Source organism: Labeo rohita, unplaced genomic scaffold, assembly GCF_022985175.1.
Source record: "Labeo rohita strain BAU-BD-2019 unplaced genomic scaffold, IGBB_LRoh.1.0 scaffold_1316, whole genome shotgun sequence".
Lineage (NCBI taxonomy): Eukaryota > Metazoa > Chordata > Actinopteri > Cypriniformes > Cyprinidae > Labeo > Labeo rohita.
The window spans coordinates 1-22,163 of NW_026127468.1; the positions used below are offsets into that span (position 1 = coordinate 1).

The window sequence follows — 22,163 nt, forward strand, 5'->3', positions numbered from 1 at the left end:
TTAATGTTGGGACTGTCCTCTATCAGTGTGCAAAATTATACAACTTTCCCGCAAGCGGTTCTATGGGCTGCCATAGACTTGCGGCGGAAGAGGAAGAAGAAGAAGAAGAAGAAGAAGAAGCGGAATAATAATAACGCCAACGGATACAATAGGTGCCACCGCACCTCTGGTGCTTGGCCCCTAAATATAGCTGCAAGCAGCAATTGCGGGGCCAAGCACAAAAGAGGCAGAATGAGGAGTTAAGCACGGCAAGGAGCAGCAGACCGACTACAACAGTGAGTAACTTAAGCCATTTTAGGATAATATCAGTTGAAATGGCTGAAAAATCATAAATACAACCAATCGTAATAAAATTTAATGGCTTATCACTTTTGACCAACAGGTGGTGCTGTTTTCAAATTGATGTGACGTGTTCTGTGTGAAATGACAATGACACACACAAAGTTTGCCGTCATTATGTCAAAGCTTTGCAGAGATACAGCCTCAGATGTAGTTTGGCATCTTTCCAGCAAATTTGTTGATGCGCTAAACGAGAACGGTTTCGTATATCGACACGAAATTCATAACTTTTTGCCAGCATAGTGAAGGATTACAAATTTAAGAATCTGTTTAAAATATGCTGATCCTATGCATATTTGATATAGGTTCCAATATAACAACATGAACTGAAAAAGTTATGTATATTGTGACAGTCTAAGAGCAGGCAGCCCAGGCCCTGAGACAGTAACCTTCCAGTTCCTGAACATCTGGCAGGTTTTCCCAAGTTAAGTGTGAATTCTAATCTCAAGGTACAACTGTGCCTTTTGTTTAAGCACCTATGCATCTGAATGACACTTGTATGCTAAATAGATCAAGGCTGGGAAAAATCTTTAACTGAGCCGTTTTCCTGTACCACATTTGCATGCTTTGTTTAGATTGCTTCCACCTCTATGTACTCCTCCCCCTTCAAACCTATATACTCTGCTGTGCTGAGCTTTGAGAAGACCACTTTGAAGACTGCAGTGCAGAGCAGCGAGTATCTGAATAAAGAGAAACTTCTGCTTCAAGATATCCAAAAACGTCTCCTGGTCTCTAAGAAAAAATTCACAACAGTTTTGGTGCCGTGACCCGGATAGAGCTCCTCACCTGAATCCAGATTGAAGCTCAACAAGCTCAACAAAGATCTGACTTTGTTCCAGACTGAATCTTTCTGTACCAAGGGTTGGTGAGTATAACTCTATCCAAAAGAACCATTAGAAGCCAGTACATGTGGTTATCCTCTGCGCCGCCAGAGAAGTGTTAACAAACAGCTGCAGGGTTTGGTTAACAGACTAGTTTTCCTCTATTCAGGTAGAGAAGATTAGCATTACGTGCTAATATCTGTTATCCTCTGTTTTAGGCAGAGAAGATTAGCGTAAAGTGCTAGTAGTTTATGTTCAGGAATCCTCTGCTTTGCCAGAGAAGGTTGAATACATGATAATATGTATTAACTAGGTTTTCCTCAGCTTTGCCAGAGAAGGTTAACAACAGTTGTTCTGTGTTAACAAATTTATCCTCTGCTTGCCAGGGAGGTGTTAGAAGTGTATTGTTGTGTCAGAAAGACATTACAAAATGTTGAGAAGGAATGCTAGGTTGATTCCCACAACTGAGAAAGGTGGACTAGCTACCCCTTTATGGACAGACAATGAGTTCAAATCATTGTTAGGTGAGCACATGGACTCAATAGTGACAGAGTCAGTCAGATTGGATTTGACAAAGAAATTTGGTATTGATCCAGAAAAAGTATGGTCAATTGAAGAATGCAAAAAGGTACTTGGGGCATGTATCAGAAAGAAAAACATTAAAGGCATTATCTGCTGCCACAGAGAATTTACCTTATCCTTAGCACAAGAACAAGCTCAATGTATTGCTAAGTTAAAAGAACAAAACAAACAACTACAAACTAGAGTGTCCTGTCTCACTAAAAAGGTGGGCCATAACAAGGCCTCAACCAAAAGGGATTCAAAAGACCAACAATCACATGAAAGCTATCCTGACTTACAGTCTTTGTGTAGACTAGAGGACAATAGCAATACTGGATTAAGAGATAAAAATGTAAATGCAGTTGAAGTATGTGGAGCGAGAAAAGGGGCTCAGAGTAGGGTAGAAGGTGTTGAAACTGTTCCATCTGCAACCCCCAGACTCCAGTTACAAGCAGTCCATACAGCGCTAGGACCTAAAGATATAGAGAGACTATCCCAGAGCTTACCCTCAGCACGCACAAATTTCTCTGAATTTAGAAGAGCATTGACTAGCAAAATGCGTCTCTACGACATGTCGTTAGCAGAAGTCACACAGCTGATGTCACAAATTCTAACTGAATCTGAATTCAACAGTTTTGAGTCTGCTGTTACTTCTGAACTACAACATGCCAGTAAAGCAGATTTGAGAGAAGGTGTTTTGAAAATTCTAAAGAATCTCGTGGGACCCAAAATAGACTGGTCCAGAATCACTAACTGCGTGCAAAGGAAAGAAGAAACTGTGAATGAATACAGTGAAAGGTTCTGCCAGACAGCTGTAACTTACAGTGGAATAGTTGATAATTCTGAAAGTGTGCTAGATGACAAGGGACCCTTAGTCCGCATCTGGTCAGATGGTCTTGTAGCTGAGTACAGAAAAGCCTTGACATTCCTAGATCTAACTTGGTCTAACAAAACTCTCAGAAGTAACCTAGACATGTTAGCTATTTGGGAAAGAGACTCTGATGTTAAAGCAAGAGTAAAGATTGCAGCAGCATCCTTTCAGGTCAACACAAAGAACCAACAGAAACGTAATTGTCCTAAGAGGGAGGGTAATTGTCATTACTGTGGTAAACGTGGACACTGGATGAAAGAGTGTAGGAAAAACAAAAAGTATGTAAGAGAAATGAACAGTGTAAATCAGCTCTTACTCAGTCTGCTTGCAACTCTGAAGCAGACCCTCCCCACTACACCAAACTCGTGGGGCAGCTTGCTGAGGTGCTAACTGTTAAGGCTGTGAGTTCTTAATTACCCCAATAATCTACAACAAAGATGAAAAGATTCTTTGTAAATAGAACAAAAGGAAGTTGACTTACTCCCACTGGGGGACTCTGGTTAAGGACACTCACAGCCAAAAACAATACTACAGCACACTCCAGTCACTCACCTATCCTCTATGGGTTATGATGTTTGCTATGACTGATGTTTCATTAGAGGATGGAGTAATTGCACAGTTAAATTCTCACACTAACTACAGGGACAGACTAGGACACACAGGCCAGTGAGGAGCCCAGGGAAGAACCGAAGTGCAACAGGCCTCGGGGGCCAACCCTGTGGTGAAGATTTCCTCATAGGTTTTTCCCCTCATCAGTTTGTCCCCACCTCACTGGTCCATAGGTGTCAAATGACTTAAGACTAGGTCAACAAAACACTATACGATCACCAGACTTAAAAACCACTATACGATCAACAGAAGTCTAAAATTGTCTATGCATGAATACTGCTGGTCTGCTGTTTCTCTGTTTTCTTGTGTTGCAGGTATGTGTACATGCCATGATGTCTTCAAAAGCAGCATCCTGGAGTAAAGCATCACCTCAGACACCCATGAACAAGCTTCACAAGGACAAAGAGTCATCTGAGTGAAACTACGTGGGAAATGGACTACAGAAAACTACAGACTACACAGCTTTTCAGGCGCCATGGACGTCAGGACTTCCACTCTTATGCTACATGGTTTTCTGTGTCAACATGTAGCTTGTATGACATGTTACCATCCATGTCGTATGTGTCAACAGTTATGGTTCTGAAAAGAACTATCACACCTAATTAAATCTAGGACAAGACACAGAATAAGATATATGTGCCTGTAACTATTTCAAGTTACATGAATGGAAGATGGAGCTCAATGTTAACAAACATAGGCTATAGAATGGATTTATGGAGGTTTAAATTTGTATTATGTGAGAGTTATTAGAACTCTCAAAGGGGGGACTGAAGGATTACAAATTTAAGAATCTGTTTAAAATATGCTGATCCTATGCATATTTGATATAGGTTCCAATATAACAACATGAACTGAAAAAGTTATGTATATTGTGACAGTCTAAGAGCAGGCAGCCCAGGCCCTGAGACAGTAACCTTCCAGTTCCTGAACATCTGGCAGGTTTTCCCAAGTTAAGTGTGAATTCTAATCTCAAGGTACAACTGTGCCTTTTGTTTAAGCACCTATGCATCTGAATGACACTTGTATGCTAAATAGATCAAGGCTGGGAAAAATCTTTAACTGAGCCGTTTTCCTGTACCACATTTGCATGCTTTGTTTAGATTGCTTCCACCTCTATGTACTCCTCCCCCTTCAAACCTATATACTCTGCTGTGCTGAGCTTTGAGAAGACCACTTTTTTTGAAGACTGCAGTGCAGAGCAGCGAGTATCTGAATAAAGAGAAACTTCTGCTTCAAGATATCCAAAAACGTCTCCTGGTCTCTAAGAAAAAAATTCACAACAATAGTCTGAAGATGATCTGAGTCAAATTTGGTGAAGATCGGACTAACAGTCTGGGAGGAGTTCGAAAAAGTAGGTTTTGTACATTAATCAAAATGGCGGACAGGAAGTTTGGCCAATTTCGGCATAATGGGTATCAATGTTCTCGACTTGGCCCAAGGAATCTATTGGCATCAGTTTCATTCCAATAGGCTAATGTAAACAGAAGTTATTAGCATTTTTGTAAATTTCATTATTAATGTTTAGTGAAGGGCATATTACTTCTGACCCCTAGGTGGCACTGTTACCAAATTGATGTGGCTTGGTCAGAGTGTGGTGACAATAGCACATATAAAATTTGGTGTCAATATGTCAAAGCTTTGCAGAGATACAGACTCGGATGCAATTTGGCATCTTTCCAGTAAATTCGTTGATGCGCTAAACGAAAACGGTTTCGTGTATCGACACGAAATCCATAACTTTTGGTCAGCATGGTCTGAAGATGATCTGAGTCAAATTTGGTGAAAATTGGACTAACGGTCTAGGAGGAGTTCGAAAAAGTAGGTTTTCAACATGAATCAAAATGGCGGACAGGAAGTTCAGCCAAAATTGGCAAAATTGGTATCGGTGTTCTCAGCATGACCGAAGGAATCTATCAAAATCAGTTTCATTTCAATAGGCTAATGTACGCAAAAGTTATTAGCATTTTTTGAAATTTCGTTATAACTTTTGACCACAAGGTGGCGCTGGCCCCAAAATTTTTATGTACATTCCGGGCATGGTGCCGAACATTTTTGTAATTAATGTCGAAACGATACGCTAATCCGTTCTCAAGATACAGCATTTTAAAGCTAAATTAAAAATGGCCGACACCCAAAATGGCTGACATGGGAAAATTGGATATGGTTCGACTCGGCATGATTCACCGAATCTAAAGAGACTGGTTTCATGATTTTTGGCCCAACTATTCAGAAGTTATAAGCAAAAAGACCCATTTTTCATATCTCCTGACCACTAGGTGGCACTGTGCTGAAACACTGCAGGTAATCTCAGGTCATGCTTGTTATAAAACACACCAAGTTTGGCCTCAATATGACAAACCGTTGCGGAGATATAGCCTTACAACCATTTTTGCGTGCTTTTCGTAGAATTTATTCGCGCGTCATTCGAAAACGTTTTGACTAATCAACTTGAATTCCATAACTTTTTGCCAGCATGGTCTGAAGATGATCTGAGCCAATTTTGGTGAAAATCAGACAAACCGTCTAGGACGAGTTCGAAAAAGTAGGTTTTACAAATAAAAATTTATAGAAAAAAAACTAAACCTTACAATTTTTGAATTTTGGACTTCATTCGACTCGGCATGAGCCAAGGATTCAGAGGAAAAAAGAATTTTGATTCTGTGCCTTACGGTTCAAAAGTTATTAGCATGAAATTATTGAAAGTTTGGACAGGTGGTGGCGCTAGAGAGTTTGAGTTAGAGACTCCAAACTTGCTATGGTTAATGTTGGGACTGTCCTCTATCAGTGTGCAAAATTATACAACTTTCCCGCAAGCGGTTCTATGGGCTGCCATAGACTTGCGGCGGAAGAAGAAGAAGAAGAAGAAGAAGAAGAAGAAGAAGAAGAAGAAGCGGAATAATAATAACGCCAACGGATACAATAGGTGCCACCGCACCTCTGGTGCTTGGCCCCTAATTCTAACGGATACAATAGGTGCCATCGCACCTTCGGTGCTTGGCCCCTAATAATAACGCCAACGGATACAATAGGTGCCACCGCACCTCCGGTGCTTGGCCCCTAATAATAGGAACGGCAACGGATACAATAGGTGCCATCGCACCTTCGGACAACAGAGGCAGAATGAGGAGCTAAACACGCAAGGAGCAGCAGACCGACTACAACGAGTAATTAATGTAATTTTAGAATAATACCAATTGTTTTTTTTGGAAATTTCATTATTAATGTTTAATGAATGGTGTATTACTTCTGACCAGTAGGTGGCACTGTTACCAAATTGATGTGGCGTAGTCAGTGTGAGATGACAATGGCACATACAAAGTTTGGTGCAAATATGTTAAAGTTCCATCACCTCCTTATAGACCCTTTTTAATGTATTTTAACAAACACTGGTTTAAACAATTTTAGAACAGCGTTAAATGCTTGTGAACAGAAAAATCTAGTAAAACAAAACCATTTTAACCTTGTTACATTAGGCTAATACAATAAATGTGCTTTATGACTTTGTTCAAGGAGGGTATCGTGTGTAAACACTAGGGGCGCTGTGACCTGTTTGCAGAGCAGGTTTCTCGTTGGTAGAAGACATTTTGTCCTTTTTCTTTCAGCTACATAATCTTATTAATCTGTATTGTATAACTGATCGTCCATAATATATCTGATATAGTTGAAGTATTTTTATTTTAATTGATTTGTTTCTATGGTTATCTTTGGTAAATGAGTTCATAAAGGTGTTTTTATTTGAATATAAGGCCTATGTTACTCCTGGTGGTATTGTAAAGCCATATGTCATAAATCATTATGTCACAACACCACGAGGAGCAAGTGTACACATTTGTACTATTTTTAGAAATCTTGACTAATAAAAACTGTGATAAAATTAGAGATTATGTGTGGGTTTTGTGCTGTGAGGTAAACATCTCTGTAGTGTTAAGGTTGTCAGTCGTCGAATGCTTTTATTTGTTGTTAATGTATTTTATGTTTTTCTTAGTCGTGTATAAACCGTATTGGTTTCGCGGTTTTATTCTGTGGGTGTCATAATGCAATGTAATCAAATGCAGCTGTAGTTTGTCTTGATCATGACAATTAGAAAGTGCGTCATAGGAACTGAAGTGTAGGCATTGTTTCCAGACGGACTCTTTTTCAGTGTTGCACAGCTGTGGAGGTGAATAGAGCCGTTTTTCAATATGCGTTCTTGTCTGTTTTTTTTTTTTTTTTTTGTTTTTTGTTTTTTCAGTTACATTTACTTTGCAATTATGTACATATTAATACAAATATATACATCTCACAACAGAAGTAGAAAAAGGGTATACAGAGAGAATAATAATAAAATAAAAAAGAAACACACAAAAGAACAAGTGCATGTACATGAGTAAAAAAGGATCTATGCCAGGGATAAAAGAAAAATTAAAATTAAAACATTTAACTAACCAAATTAAATTTACACAGTGCTTCATAAGTCTTTTTAGCTTTTCTGTTTCTAATATTTTGCAATGTAATACCATATTGTTTAATTTCTTTAATAAAATGTTCACAATTTGGCTTAGCTTTTGTCCATTTCTTTACATGAATGTGATATTTTCCAAGTAAAACAATTAGTTGAGTAAGAAAGGAAATTGTACTTTTAGAATCAATAGTATCTTATAAAAAAAAAAAAAAAAAAATACAACATCATACATTTCTATTTGTATTAATGTACCAAACATTCTAGAAATGAAGTTAGAGACATCTACCCAAAATAATTTTGAGTATACACATTGAAAGAAGAGATGAGTCACAGACTCTTTAACAACACCACAAAACTCACAAGAATTTTCTAAACCCAATTTGAAGCGTTCAAATAATTCTTTAACGGGGTAAATTCTGTGTAATATCTTAAAAGATACCTCTTTTACTTTATTACTTACAAAAAATTTACTTGTTATCGACCATACTTCCACTCAATGTTTTCATATTTAGATGACCAAAAGACTGTTGAGCATGGCACATAATTATTCTTTAACAGATTTCTAATATATCTATTACTGCATTTATCTTTAACAATATTAATATCGCCAATAAATATATCACGAGTCAATGATTGTTGGTCAGTATTAATGGAATGTACAGAATTACGTAATAATGAAACAACTTTACTTGGAATTGCATCAAAAATAACAGCATAGTCTTTTGGTCTCACAGGAATTTCAAATTTTTTAAGGAATTCTGTGTATGTCAAAAGCAAACCATGTTCATTAAGCAACTGACTAACAGTAAATATTCCATTGTCATACCATGACTGATTAAAGATAGATTTTTTTTTATACAAGATATCTCTATTATTCCACAGAAAATATCGATGTGGTGTGAAATTGTGCTTATATATTAACTGCCAAGCCAGCAATGCCTGCTTATGAAAACTTGCCAATTTAATTGGGATTTTATCAATAGAAAAATTACATTTTAAAAGAAAATTAATACCACCTAAAGAATTAAATATAAAATTGGGGAATATATGTGTTACGAATCTGGTCGGTGAGCTGCGGACCGCTCACCACCAGATGTCGCTCTCCCTCTGTTTACACACTCTGACTGTTGCACTACACCCCGGACTCCATTCCCCATCAGCCATTGCACTACACCCCCGTCCAATCAGAGACAGTATAAAAGCCCCGATCTTTCTGTCACTCACCGCCGAGTATTGTACTGTGTTTATCTGGTCATACGAAGCGTTTCTCTGTGTTCATCCCGTGTCGTGTCTTTCTGTTATTCTGGCTCCTCGTCTGGTTTGTCTCGACCCCCCGCCTGTTTATCGACTACTCTCTGCCTAGCCCTTATACACCTGTCTGCTCCTGTCTGACCACGCCTGCCTTGACCATGTCTCTGTCCAAATCCTTCAATAAAAGCGTGCAAATGGATCCGCTTGTCTCTCGTCTCACTCCCAACGTTACAGAATACACCGTCATACAAGGATCCAGCAACTTTTTTCACGGACATCATCCAGGTATGGACTATACTTATTTGACTGTGGGCTCGTCTTTCACGGTGGGTGTCGCTAATGAGGAACGCGATACCCCAGTGATGCCGGTCGCGCAACCCGCTCGCGGAGTGGCGGGCGCGTCGGAGCGCGCTCATATAATGGCGGCTAATGTGGAGCCGGCTCGCAAAATGGCGGCCGCGCCGGAGCGCGACGCCACGAACACGCCGGCCGCCTGGCCTGCTCACGACACGGCGGCCCTGCTGGAGCACGCTCAAGCAGGGGTGGCCGCGTTGGATCGGCTTCTCGAAATGGTGGCGAACATGGGGCTCATTCGCAAAATGGCGGCGAGAACGGAGCTCCGTCATGTCACAGCTGCTATACCTGAGCCATATGAAGTTGCAGCTGCGTTTCCTGATTCAAGTCAAGTTTCCAAGTCAAGTCAAGCTACAGCTGCTGTTCCTGTGTCAAACCAAGCTGGAGCTGTGTTTCCTGTGTCAAGTCAAGTCAGAGCTGCTCTTCCTAAGGCAAGTCAAGTTAGAACTGTTGTTCCTGTGTCAAGTCAGGTTAAAGCTGTGTTTCCTGTCTCAAGTCAGGTTACAGAGCCACCGCACAAGATGGCTGCCACGCCAGAGCCACCGCACAAGATGGCTGCCACGCCAGAGCCACCGCACAAGATGGCCGCCACGCCAGAGCCACCGCACAAGATGGCCGCCACGCCAGAGCCACCGCACAAGATGGCCGCCTCGCCAGAGCCACCGCACAAGATGGCCGCCACGTCAGAGCCGGCTAAAGCCCCGTCAGCCAAGCCACAGCCTGCTCAGGCCATCTCAGTCAAGCCACAGCCTGGTCACGTCATGTTTTCTGCTCCTGAGTCGGCACCCATCATGGCCGGTCTTCCCGAAGCGGTTTCAGAGTCAAGTCACGCCCCGCCTGACGGCCCAGAGTCAAGTCACGCCCCGCCTGACGGCCCAGAGTCAAGTCACGCCCCGCCTGACGGCCCAGAGTCAAGTCACGCCCCGCCTGACGGCCCAGACTCAAGTCACGCCCCGTCTGGTCCCAAGTCTGCTCCAGAGGTCCCGTCTGGTCCCAAGTCTGCTCCAGAGCTCCCGTCAGTTGGAGAAGCCGCGCCAATGCCTCCTGAGGTGTCAGCCGTGGCTGTGGATCCTCCCTTGGAGGTGGCGCCCCCCTACAAACTCTCTGCTTCTTCCCTCATTCTGTCTGCCTCCTCTGTCACTGTTCTCCCCAGGTCCCAGTCTATTATGCGGGTTCCTGCTCAGCCCTGGTGGGCTCTGGCGCCTCCTGTTCCGCCCTGGTGGGCCCTGGCGCCTCCTGTTCCGCCCTGGAGGGCCTCGGCGCCTCCTGTTCCGCCCTGGAGGGCCTCGGCGCCTCCTGCTCTGCCTCCGGTTCCGTCCTGGAAGGTCCCGGTGTCTCCTGCTCTGCCTCCGGCTCCGCCCTGGAGGGCTCCTGCGCCTCCTGCTCTGCCTCCGGCTCCGCCCTGGAGGGCTCCTGCGCCTCCTGCTCTGCCCTGGAGGGCTCCGGTGCCTCCTGTTCCGCCTCCGGCGGCGCCCTGGAGGGCCCCTGTGCCTCCTGCACCGCCTCCGGCTCCACCCTGGTGGGCTCCTGCTCTGTCGGTCCTGCCCCAGTCACCTGGTCCTCTGCACGGACCTGGCCCTCCAGCCCTTGCCCTGTCTCACCCCCGCCCCACCGCTCCGCTGGAATATGGTTCGTTTGTAGCGTCTGGAAGCCGCTCTTTGGGAGGGGGCTATGTTACGAATCTGGTCGGTGAGCTGCGGACCGCTCACCACCAGATGTCGCTCTCCCTCTGTTTACACACTCTGACTGTTGCACTACACCCCGGACTCCATTCCCCATCAGCCATTGCACTACACCCCCGTCCAATCAGAGACAGTATAAAAGCCCCGATCTTTCTGTCACTCACCGCCGAGTATTGTACTGTGTTTATCTGGTCATACGAAGCGTTTCTCTGTGTTCATCCCGTGTCGTGTCTTTCTGTTATTCTGGCTCCTCGTCTGGTTTGTCTCGACCCCCCGCCTGTTTATCGACTACTCTCTGCCTAGCCCTTATACACCTGTCTGCTCCTGTCTGACCACGCCTGCCTTGACCATGTCTCTGTCCAAATCCTTCAATAAAAGCGTGCAAATGGATCCGCTTGTCTCTCGTCTCACTCCCAACGTTACAATATGCCACACAGTATCTTTATTTTTAACGTACTCAATTATCCATTTTATCTTAAAAACCTCATTGAGGTCTGTAAAATTTAACACTTCAAGGCCTCCAAATTCTTTACTATTATTTAAAATATCTTTTCGTAAGTAATGAGTTTTTTTTTTTCCAAATGAAATCATAAAGAATCTTATCCAAATCCTTAACAACATCCTTTGGAACTTCCATTGACATTGAAACATATACAGACCTCGAGATCCCTTCTGCCTTTGACAGTAAAATACGACCAAATAAGGACAAGTCTCTCATTAACCACATATTATATCTATTTTTAATCTTCTCAACAATAGGCTTATAGTTTAATGCATTTCTTTGGTTCAAATCTTTACATACTATTATACCAAGATATGTGATAGTGTCTATAATCGGTATCTCATTAACGTCTTTCAAAGGACAGTCTTTAAGAGAGAATAAAACGGATTTGTTCTTATTCATCTTTAATCCAGAGACCTCCGAAAATTCATCTATACAGTTAATGACACTCTCCACTTCTTCACTGTTTTTGACAAAAATTGTGGTGTCATCTGCTAATTGAGTTTAATCTCTTTGTCAAATACTGAGATTCCATGAAAACTAGCTTTTTTAATATGAGTGGCCATCACTTGTGCAACTAATAAAAAAAGAAGAGGCGATATCGGGCACCCTTGCCTTATCCCACGGCACATATTAAATCTCGGACAAGTGCCATGAAACAATTGGACCGAACTATTACAACCATTATAAAGAGTTTGAATTGCTTTTTGAAAAAATATACCAAAGCCAAAAAAATCTATAACTTTGAACATAAAAGGATGTTCAATAGTATCAAACGCTTTATAAAAGTCAATAAATAATATTAAACTATCATCTAAAATCAAATGTCTATAGTCAATTAAATCAAGAATTAATCTAATATTATTTCCAATATAGCGTCCTTTCAGAAAACCTGATTGCTCTTCATCAATTATCATATTTAGACATTGTTTAATTCTTTTGGCAAATATATGTGAATAAATTTTAGTGTCATTGTTTAACAAACTAATTGGTCTCCAATTTTCTAAATATAACTTATCTTTGTTAGGTTTTGGTATAAGTGTAATTACTCCTTGTTTTAGTGATGCAGGAAGTTCTTCAAAATCAATTGATTCTTTAAAAACAGCAAGTAAAAAGGGTGCAAGATCATTACAAAATGATTTATAAAACTCCCCTGTCAATCTATCATTCCCAGGAGATTTATTTTCTTTAAGAGTGTTAATGCAGTCTATAACCTCTTGAATATTTAATTCTTTATCACATGAATTCCTGAAATCTGTAGTTATCTTATTTATATTCTCAGATAAGTTGCTAAAAAAGAAACCTGCATTAGTTGGTTGATTAAGAGAGCTATACAATTTACTATAGAATTGAGATACAAAGTTAGATACATCCTTAGGGTTCTCATTTATAACACTATTTATTACTAATTTGTTTACAGAGGTCATTTCCCAATTTCTCTTTTCTAAACTGAAAAAAATATTTGGTATTTTTTTCTCCTGCTTCCAACCATTTTCGTCTTGACCTAACAAATGCTCCTCTAGCTTTCTCTTCATAAATATTGTCTAAATCATTTTGTAATGTTCCAAGTTTTAATAAATCATTGCTTGACATATTTTGGTTATTTCTGCATGTAATAGAAATAATTTCACTAATTATCTTGTTCTCATTTTCTTTTTTCTTTCTTGTAACAGATTTTCCATAGGATATCGCCAATTTTCTTATTTCAAATTTAGTTTGTTCCCAGTATTTACCATAAGTCTGTGTCATAGATGCCTGTTGCCAATATTTATTAATTAAGGCCTTGATCTGAGCACAAAAATCATTATATTTTAATAGACTATTATTTAATTTCCAATATCCTCTCTTAACCTTATTTGACTGACTATCTTGAAAGTTAACTTTAATAGATATGCCTTTGTGATCAGTTAAAATAGATGGTTCAATAGTCACAAATTCTACTTTATCTTTAACATGTTCTGAAATAAGCCAAAAATCATTGCGTGATTGCAGAGACTTGTCCTTATTACTCCAAGTATATGTGAGAGAAGATGGATTTTTATATCTCCAAATGTCAAATACATTTAACCTTAAACAAACATTGCTTAATTCATTTACAGTATTGTCAACTTTAGGGGGCCATCTATCCTGTTTTCCATCAAAAACAGTGTTAAAGTCACCACCCCAAATTACTTCAGCAGAGGGGAATTTTGAGTGTAAATGATTAATATAACTTTCAATATCTTGAAAAATTAATCCATTAATTTTTTTATTGTTGGTGGCATAAATGTTTATGATGATAAATTTAACCTGACTTATCTCAACAAGAAGAATGACCCAACGACCTTGATCATCTGTTTTGTGACTTATTACATGTCCTGAAAACTTATCCCTTAAAATAGCGACACCTGCTGTTCTATTTGAAACACCAAAAGAAAACCATATATCACAGCCCCACTGACTTTTCCAAAAAGACACATCATCTTTGCAGGCATGAGTTTCTTGAATGAAACAAAAATCGGCTTCTTTACCTTTACAAAACAGAAACAGAGCTTTTCTTTTTAGCATGTCTCATATACCCCTGGCATTAACAGAAAATATTGTTATCGACATAACTCAAACAAGAGAGAACAAAACCTTAATAAAACAGTTAGGTAAACAGTGAAGATTTAAAGTGTTGAGAGTGCATAAAGGGTACTCTTGCTTCATCTTTTCAAAGATTAGTCACAGCTAATCCTGAGATCCTGTTTGCTTTAATTTGAATAACAAAATAAAATAACGTCTCGTAGACTTAATATCAGATTACACTTGGATAGCCTATTAATTAAAAAAAAAAAAAAAAAACATTTCACATTTTAAAAGAATTGTACCCTAGTAAAGCAAACAGAATTTCCGTGTTACAGTCATTTCAGATTCAAAACCCACCGTACAGAGAGTAATGGTTTAACTCTTGATTTCTTTACCATCAACTATTGCCTTGATTCCAACAAAAAAGGCCCTTTTGCCTTCTTTCCGTGCTTTGTCGATCGATGGCCAAAGGAGATTCCGCGTAGCCCTGTCTTTGATCGTAAGGTCTTCTCTGAAGTACATCTTGTTCTTCTTGAGAAAGTCATTTCCTTTTGCTCCTTTCCATGTGAGGTTCCGCGCTGTCCTGGAAGTGAATCTTATTATCACCGGCCTTGGTTTCTTTCCCTTGCCACTGTCTGCGTAGGATCTTCCAACTCGGTGAGCAATGTCCACATTACTAGCCACGAAGTTACGATCTTCCTCGACAACCACCTCTTTGCAGATTTCCATTACCTGAGCCTTGACGTTATCCTCCGCACACTCGGTCAGCCCCTCCAAGCGTAGATTCCATCTCCGACAGTACCGATCCCGATCATTTAGTCTGTCATCCAATTCAGAGATGCGCTTCAGGTTTGCTTTTCAAATCTTCGTTCTCCTTCCGAATGTCAAATATTTCTGAATGCACCACTTCCAGTGCTTCCTTTAACAGGTTGATGCTGTTCGAATTTTCTTTTACCATGTCTTTTATTTCTTCGGATGACTGTCTGATTATTTGAATAATGTTTTGCTGTACCTGACTTAAGGTCAAGTCATCCGTTGCATCACCTTTTGCATGCTTTTTCGGCGGAGGTGCTTTGGATGGTGTATTTGGAGTTGAATCAAAATCTCCTTTTTTCCGCTGACAACTATAGGAATGGGTTTCACTAATAAGTTTTTTCCGTCGTTCTTTGGAGTTCAATGTCCATCTCTTCAGGGGCTGACATTTCCATGATAACATCCAGACTCTTCTATTCAAGTGAGAAACCACAAAACTAGTTCTGACTGACTGTAGTACTTTTAACAAATCTTATAATACGTGTGACTTATTTCTTACATCAACATTTGCAAGATATACCCGAAGTTGTTTTAAGCGCTAGAGTATGTGCGTCTACTCAAGCCACCATCTTGGAAGCTCCCCCCTGCGTTCTTGTCTGTACTTGTGTTCTTGTGGACTTGTGAAACTTCATCAGTCGTCGCCCAAGTACTGTTCCAATTCAAAGTTCACATCTAGCCAAGTACAGTTCAAATCCCCGGATGTGTTCTTGCTCTGCCCCTTTTATCAAGGATGCATCAAGAGGAGACTTGTGCGAACTTGCGGCAGCCATGTATCCCAGAATGCATTTCGCACCAATCAGCGAGCGTTAATGGCGGAGGCGAAAACCTGCATAATTTTCAAAATATTACTGTTATTGTGTCATGAAATGTAGTTTGAAGAGTATTTCAGGCGAGAATGTCGTTGTTTAAAACTCAAATCTGCGGTTTATTTACAAAGACTGCGCCTTTTTGAAAATTTGTTTCGCCGATTTCGGAGATGTGAGTTCCAGGCGAACACCGGGTGCTCAGTGCTCATGTGTCCCGCAGAGAGAGCCTCACCACGGCTAGTCCTTCTGACGTTTGCCGCTGGTCCTGACGTCTCTGTAGTGGTTAATCAAGAGGTATAATTCGTTTTGGGTAAATCTAACAGTTAATTTTTGGTCTCGTAAATCGATTATTTATTCCAGGCAATATCGTTTTGCCTGAGGACAAAGTTATGCTTCATAAATTATTTATCAGTCGTAATTCAACACTGACTTTTTAGCATGCATTTGACTGAATTGTTTGCTTTTGTCTTCATTTCCGATAACATACGTCTCTTATACTGTATACTTATACTTTTATAATGGCTAATATTGTTCAGTAAAACTGACATTTAACAAAAAAGGCAGAGTTGTGCTTGTCATGTTTCATTTTATTATATATAAAGTAAAGATGTATTATACACAGTGCACATATTGCATAAATCACATATTAATATGTTTTTTTTTTTTTTTAAATGAATACAAAAAAGAGGGTTGTGATTTATATTTTGAAGAAAACAAAGAGGCAGTGGTGTTTGATATCACTTCGTTTTATTGTTATGCGTATAAGTGCTGCACGAACCACATTTTTAATTATTATGTTTAATTATTAATTAATATGTTTAAATGAAACAGAAAAGAGGCAGTGCTGCTTGATATAATATTTCGTTTCACTGTAATGTTGTACATTCCCTGAACTATATTTCTGCAGCTATTAATATATTTAAATGAAAACGAAAAGAGGCAGTGGTGGTTGATATCATATTTCTTCTTATTGTAAATACATACAGTGAAGATAACCGGAGTAGAAAAGGTGAGCTGACTGACGTTATCAAGTACGCTGTTGTTCCATTTGCAGAATTACAGCACTTGCGTCCTCCTGTTCTCGGGAGTTCGTACTCCCAAGTCAAACTACCAAGTCTGAACTACAAAGGACGCAAGTCCGAACTTTGCGTACTTGGTATTGAGAAACGGCCTAGGTGCCGATTTTTTTTTTGTGGAGTTCTTGTTATGCTTTGTGTAATGCATTTATGCAAACGTGTACGTACAGATGTTTATGGATTTATTATGTTTCGGGTGGTATATGTCATAGTCATATGTTGTCAGCGTAGCATGACATGCATTATTTAATGATAGAAATTTCGTTATGATGAGGTACGTTAGCTGGTCTTACAATGGTCGAATATCATACAAGTAAAGTTAATCGCGCTGGTGTATTGATTTAAATGTATTATTTTTAATGTAATTGTAATTAATTATGTGCATATTATGTTTGTCGCTTTCTTTAATTAGTGCGGAGAAGCAGTTATGTACAAAAGATTATTTGTAGTTTTATCTATTTGTTCATTGTATATGTCACGGTACGTGCTGGATAGATGAGTCGAGAGACGAGATACGATACAAATAACAATTTAATATAACTCTTAGCAGGAACAGGCAGGAACAGGCAGGAACAGGCAGGAACAGGCAGGAACAGGCAGGAACAGGCAGGAACAGGCAGGAACAGAACGATAATCCACACACATCCAAATAACGTCAAGGACCGACAGCAAACTCAAATCACAAGCAGACTTATAAAGGGTGGTGATTAAGACACAGACAGGTGTAGTAAATAAACTAATCAGGACAAAATGAGGACAGGAAGAACCAAATATGGGCACAATGGGAAAAACAAACATAAACAGTCCAAATGGCACACAGAACTCTGACATTACTCCCCCCTCCCGGAAGGCGCGACCTCGCGGCGTGGAAAGGGAGTGAAAATAATAAAGTCATTGTGGGAGGAGGCTCTGGTGGCGGACGGTCTTCCGGGAGGAGGACAATAAACAAAGTCCAGGGTGGTGACGACGGAGGGAGGAGCCAGGGAGAACTCAGGAGGGACCCGGAGCAGGAGGAGCCATGCGAGACCCAGACCACAGCCATCATGACGACCCACGGTGGAGCCGACGGAGGGAGGAGCCATGGTGGAGAAAAGGCTGACGACTCCAGGGGGGCGACCGACGGAGGCGGAGCCGCTGGCGGAGGAGCTGGCGGAGGAGCCCGAGGCGGAGACGGAGAGCCGAAGATCCAGGGCGACACCGAGGATCCGGAGGGCCAAGGCGGAGCCCTAGGCTCTGGCGACCGAGGCGTAGGCGGAGATCCGAAGGTCCGCGGCGGAGCCGGAGCGACAGAGGATGGAGGCTGTGCCAGAGGGAGGAAGGAGGTCAACAGAGCCGGTGGGACGGAGTGACGAGGCGCAGCCGTAGGAACAGAGTCCTGAGGTGATGAAGGGCCGACGACCGACCAGGGCGGAGCCGGAAAGACGAGGGAGCCCGGTGGAGCTGGTGGACCGATGGGCGACGATGGAGACGAGGGCGCTGAGAGCCGTGGTGAAGCCGCAGGGTCGGAGGGCTGAGGCGGAGTTCTGGACTCTGAGGCTGGAGGCGGAGATGAGGGATCCTCCAGCCCTGACGCCGATGGAAGCTGGCAGACCCGCGGCGCACCCACTGCACAGGTGGTGGGCTGAGGGTGAGCAGAGGGGCTGTCAGGGGACAGCGGTGAGCAGACAGATGTTGACATAGGCAGAAGAGGGAGGGTGGGTGGGGATTCCATACAGGCAGGCATAACGAGACAGGTAGATACTTCTGTAAAGAAGTCTATTAAATCCCCAGAGTTATCCTCTAGATCTTCCGTAGAAAAGTCAATCAAGTCCCCAGAGTTATCATCCAGCTCACCCCCAGCAGTGGTGCAGTGGGCAGGGCTCTCCATAGCCCTCACTTGCTCCATCTTGCACTCCCCGTCATGGTAGATGTAGCCGGCTCTCGCACCTGATCGGATGTGTAGGGCTCTGGCTCTGTGGCGATCTTTAGCTCTGTCGCTCGTGGCTCTGGCTCGTCATCCGCGGTGGGCTCGGGCTCAAACTCCGCGTGTCGGGGTGCTGGTTGGCTGGGCTCTGGGTCTTGAGTGGGGCTGGTGTCATCCTCCGCGGTCAACGAAGATCTACAGGACACCAGCACCCACTCCATGTAGTCGGCGAAGCTCTCTCGTGGACCCTCCCGGACAGCTGCGCTTTCGTGGCGATGTTCAGTCCTGCACGGTAAAATGTGCAAAGGCTGCTGTCCGGGAAGTGTGTGAGTGGTACGAGGTGGACAAAGTCTCTAGTGTGGTCCACGAGAGAGCGATTCCCCTGCTCCAGGAGAAGGAGGAGGACAGCAGGGTTATCCATAACGAAAAACAAAAAAACAAACACTGAGAAAAAAAAAAACGGAAAAAATAAAGCAGGGAAACGCCGGGGATAAACTGTAGGGTCGGTCCTTCTGTCACGGTACGTGCTGGATAGATGAGTCGAGAGACGAGATACGATACAAATAACAATTTAATATAACTCTTAGCAGGAACAGGCAGGAACAGGCAGGAACAGGCAGGAACAGGCAGGAACAGGCAGGAACAGAACGATAATCCACACACATCCAAATAACGTCAAGGACCGACAGCAAACTCAAATCACAAGCAGACTTATAAAGGGTGGTGATTAAGACACAGACAGGTGTAGTAAATAAACTAATCAGGACAAAATGAGGACAGGAAGAACCAAATATGGGCACAATGGGAAAAACAAACATAAACAGTCCAAATGGCACACAGAACTCTGACAGTATACAGAACACAGACAATATCACAGTAATGTTATGTTAGTTTAACAAGATGATGACACTTAACATCTGCTTTGAACAATGACAAGATAGTTTGATAGGATAGAAACATGTTTGGAGTGAAATAAGATCATATAAGATAATCTGAGATGTGTTATTTAGTTATAGTTATATAGTATATATAGTTGTGTAGTTGACTAATTTATGTTTGTGTGCTTTTTTCTGGAAATGTGCAATATCTGGAGCAGTGCTGAGGTAAGCTAAATTTTTATGTGTAATATATTGCTCAGTAAATATTATATCAGTCAAATTTGAAATGTATGTTATATGTGATCCAGTTTTATGAATATAGTGTCTATGCATATAGTGTGCATTTGTTTTCTATTTGTTCATTGTATAGTTAATATCAGATATTTTATTTTTAGTGTGTGTGTACTTGATGTGATGTTAAATAATTATTACTGATGGTTGTATTTCCTTAAAATAAATATTGATAGTAGTGAAATGATTAATTAATTAATTATTAGGGAGTGTAATTGACTATCAATGTTCTGTGAATTGAATTTTAGCTTTGTTGTACTTTCAGAAGATTTTCAGACCTCTAAGGTAAGTATTGTTGAAGTGTGGTTTGTTATTGAGGAAAATGCAGTCAATAAAAGTAGCTCATTGTCAGGGTTCTTGCAGATACATATAAAACCTTAAAGTATTAAATAAGATTTTAAATTTTTAAGTGTACTAACACCAATTTACAGTCTCCGTGCAACAAACAGCAATGTTTTTTACTTACTTGAATCAGTTTAGTTAATGATCCAGCAACCCATTCAGTAAAGACTTTCACTTGTTCATTCCTGAATAAATGAGCTGTTTGAACATAGGTGGAATGGATGATTTATTAACAGTGTGGCTTACTGCCATCTGTTGGTCATTTTATTTTCATTTTAAAGTACTTTCTGAATAAGAATAAAAAATGATTTCATATTCAATTAAAATACATTTTCATAGCATTATTTATGGAATTGTAAGTGCAGTGTAAATAAATTAATGCCATGTCTGATGCTGTTTTTGTGTGACCTCTGTGTTGCAAAGATGGATTTTGTTGATAATGAAATGACTAATGAAAGTGTTGAAAATATGAGAAGAAATGAAGCATTTAGAGCAAATGTATGTGAAAATTCAAGTAAGAAATATCACACAAACCCCACCTTTAAAGCAAGCGTATGTGAATATTCAAAAAATAAATATCACAGAAACCCCACGTTTAAAGCAAGTGTATGTGAATACTCTAAAAGGAAATACCATGATGATGAAAATTTTCGTATGATCAAAATACAAAAAAGATCTGAAATTACTGCAAAACAGAGGGACAGACAGAAAGACATTGATTTCACTATTAAGTTTCATCAAGAAGTCAGTACAGGCCCAGAATTTGTTTGCGGTGTTTGTCATCGTTTATTGTTCAGAAAACAGGTCATTGAATGTAGAAAAGATTGCTATAAAATGAGAGGTCAAGAAATTACTGATCTGGCTGAGAGATGCATCACACACAAGTATTTACATGTATGCAGCAATGATTGTGAGAATAGATGCCATTTATCAGGTAATCCATCTTGTAAATTGTGGATTTGCTATACATGCCATCGTAAAATTCTTGGTGGAAAACTGCCTGAAGAGAGTATTGCCAACAACATGCATTTGGTGGACATTCCAAAAGAATTAAAAAGTCTAAACTCATTGGAAGAACATCTTATTGCACGCAATATTCCTTTTATGAAGTTGCTTTGTCTTCCCCGTGGAAAACAGAAAGGCTGTCATGGACCTGTCGTGTGTGTTCCTGTTAATACTGCAGATGTCTCAAATATTCTTCCACGTAATGAATGTGATGACCACATGATAAGAATAAAACTGAAATGGAAATTAACATATAAAGGCCATTATGAATATAAATATGTCAGCACTGATCGTGTCAGACATGCATTGTCTTATTTGGTGAGACATAATAAGTGGTATAATGATGTGGAGTTTAATGAGCAGTGGGTAAACTCTTTGAATGCAGCTCATGAATTAGAGAATGATGCTGATGATTTTGAAATGGAGGAACAAGATGTAAAAGATAAAAATGAAGATGAGAAAGGAGCTGGAGATGACCCAGAGTGTGACGCGGCGGCCGAAGAATCGTGAGACGGAGGATCCATGTGCAACAGCTTTATTGAATCGGACAGTGTAAACAGGCTGTGGTCAACAATGGCAGACTGGCGTGGTGAAGACAAATCCAAAAGAGTGGTTAAAGTCCATGCGAGGGGTCGGGGCAGGCGGCGATCAAAGACAGTAATCCGTGGGGTAAGCGAGGGTCGTAAAAGGGCAGGCAGCAAGGGTTCACACACGATAATAGCAGTCCGGTTGGCAACAGAGAAACAGTCCGATAATAGTACGCTCAGGATTGGGGACATAGCCGGCAAAACTTTGCGAAGCGCGGGCCGGCGAGGCACGCTAAAATGGCCGCCAGGGAGGAAGTGACCCGGGCGACCCGGGACCGGAAGTGGGAGTCCCCAGGCACGGGATTGTGGGAAATGGAGTCAGAATTCGGGCGAGGGTTCCCGCTGGCGCGAGACAGGGGGAGCCACAGAGACCGCATTTGTGACAGAGCCCCCCCCGCGAGTGCCTCCTGGCGCGAGGAGGCAACCAACGCCGGGGTCTTCCCTACCGCGGGGTCCTGGCCGATCTGGGTGAGTTGTGTGGAAA

At 41.3% G+C, this 22,163-nt stretch overlaps 1 protein-coding gene across 1 annotated transcript; it reads left to right on the forward strand.

The window, feature by feature from the left end:
- The first annotated feature begins 8,696 nt into the window (after positions 1-8,696).
- Positions 8,697-11,319, forward strand: LOC127158050 (uncharacterized). The gene is made up of 2 exons (XM_051101193.1): positions 8,697-10,077; positions 10,228-11,319. The coding sequence occupies exons 1-2, from the start codon at positions 9,052-9,054 to the stop codon at positions 11,230-11,232; spliced, it is 2,031 nt and encodes a 676-aa protein (XP_050957150.1). The 5' UTR covers positions 8,697-9,051; the 3' UTR covers positions 11,233-11,319.
- Positions 11,320-22,163: the final 10,844 nt, after the last annotated feature.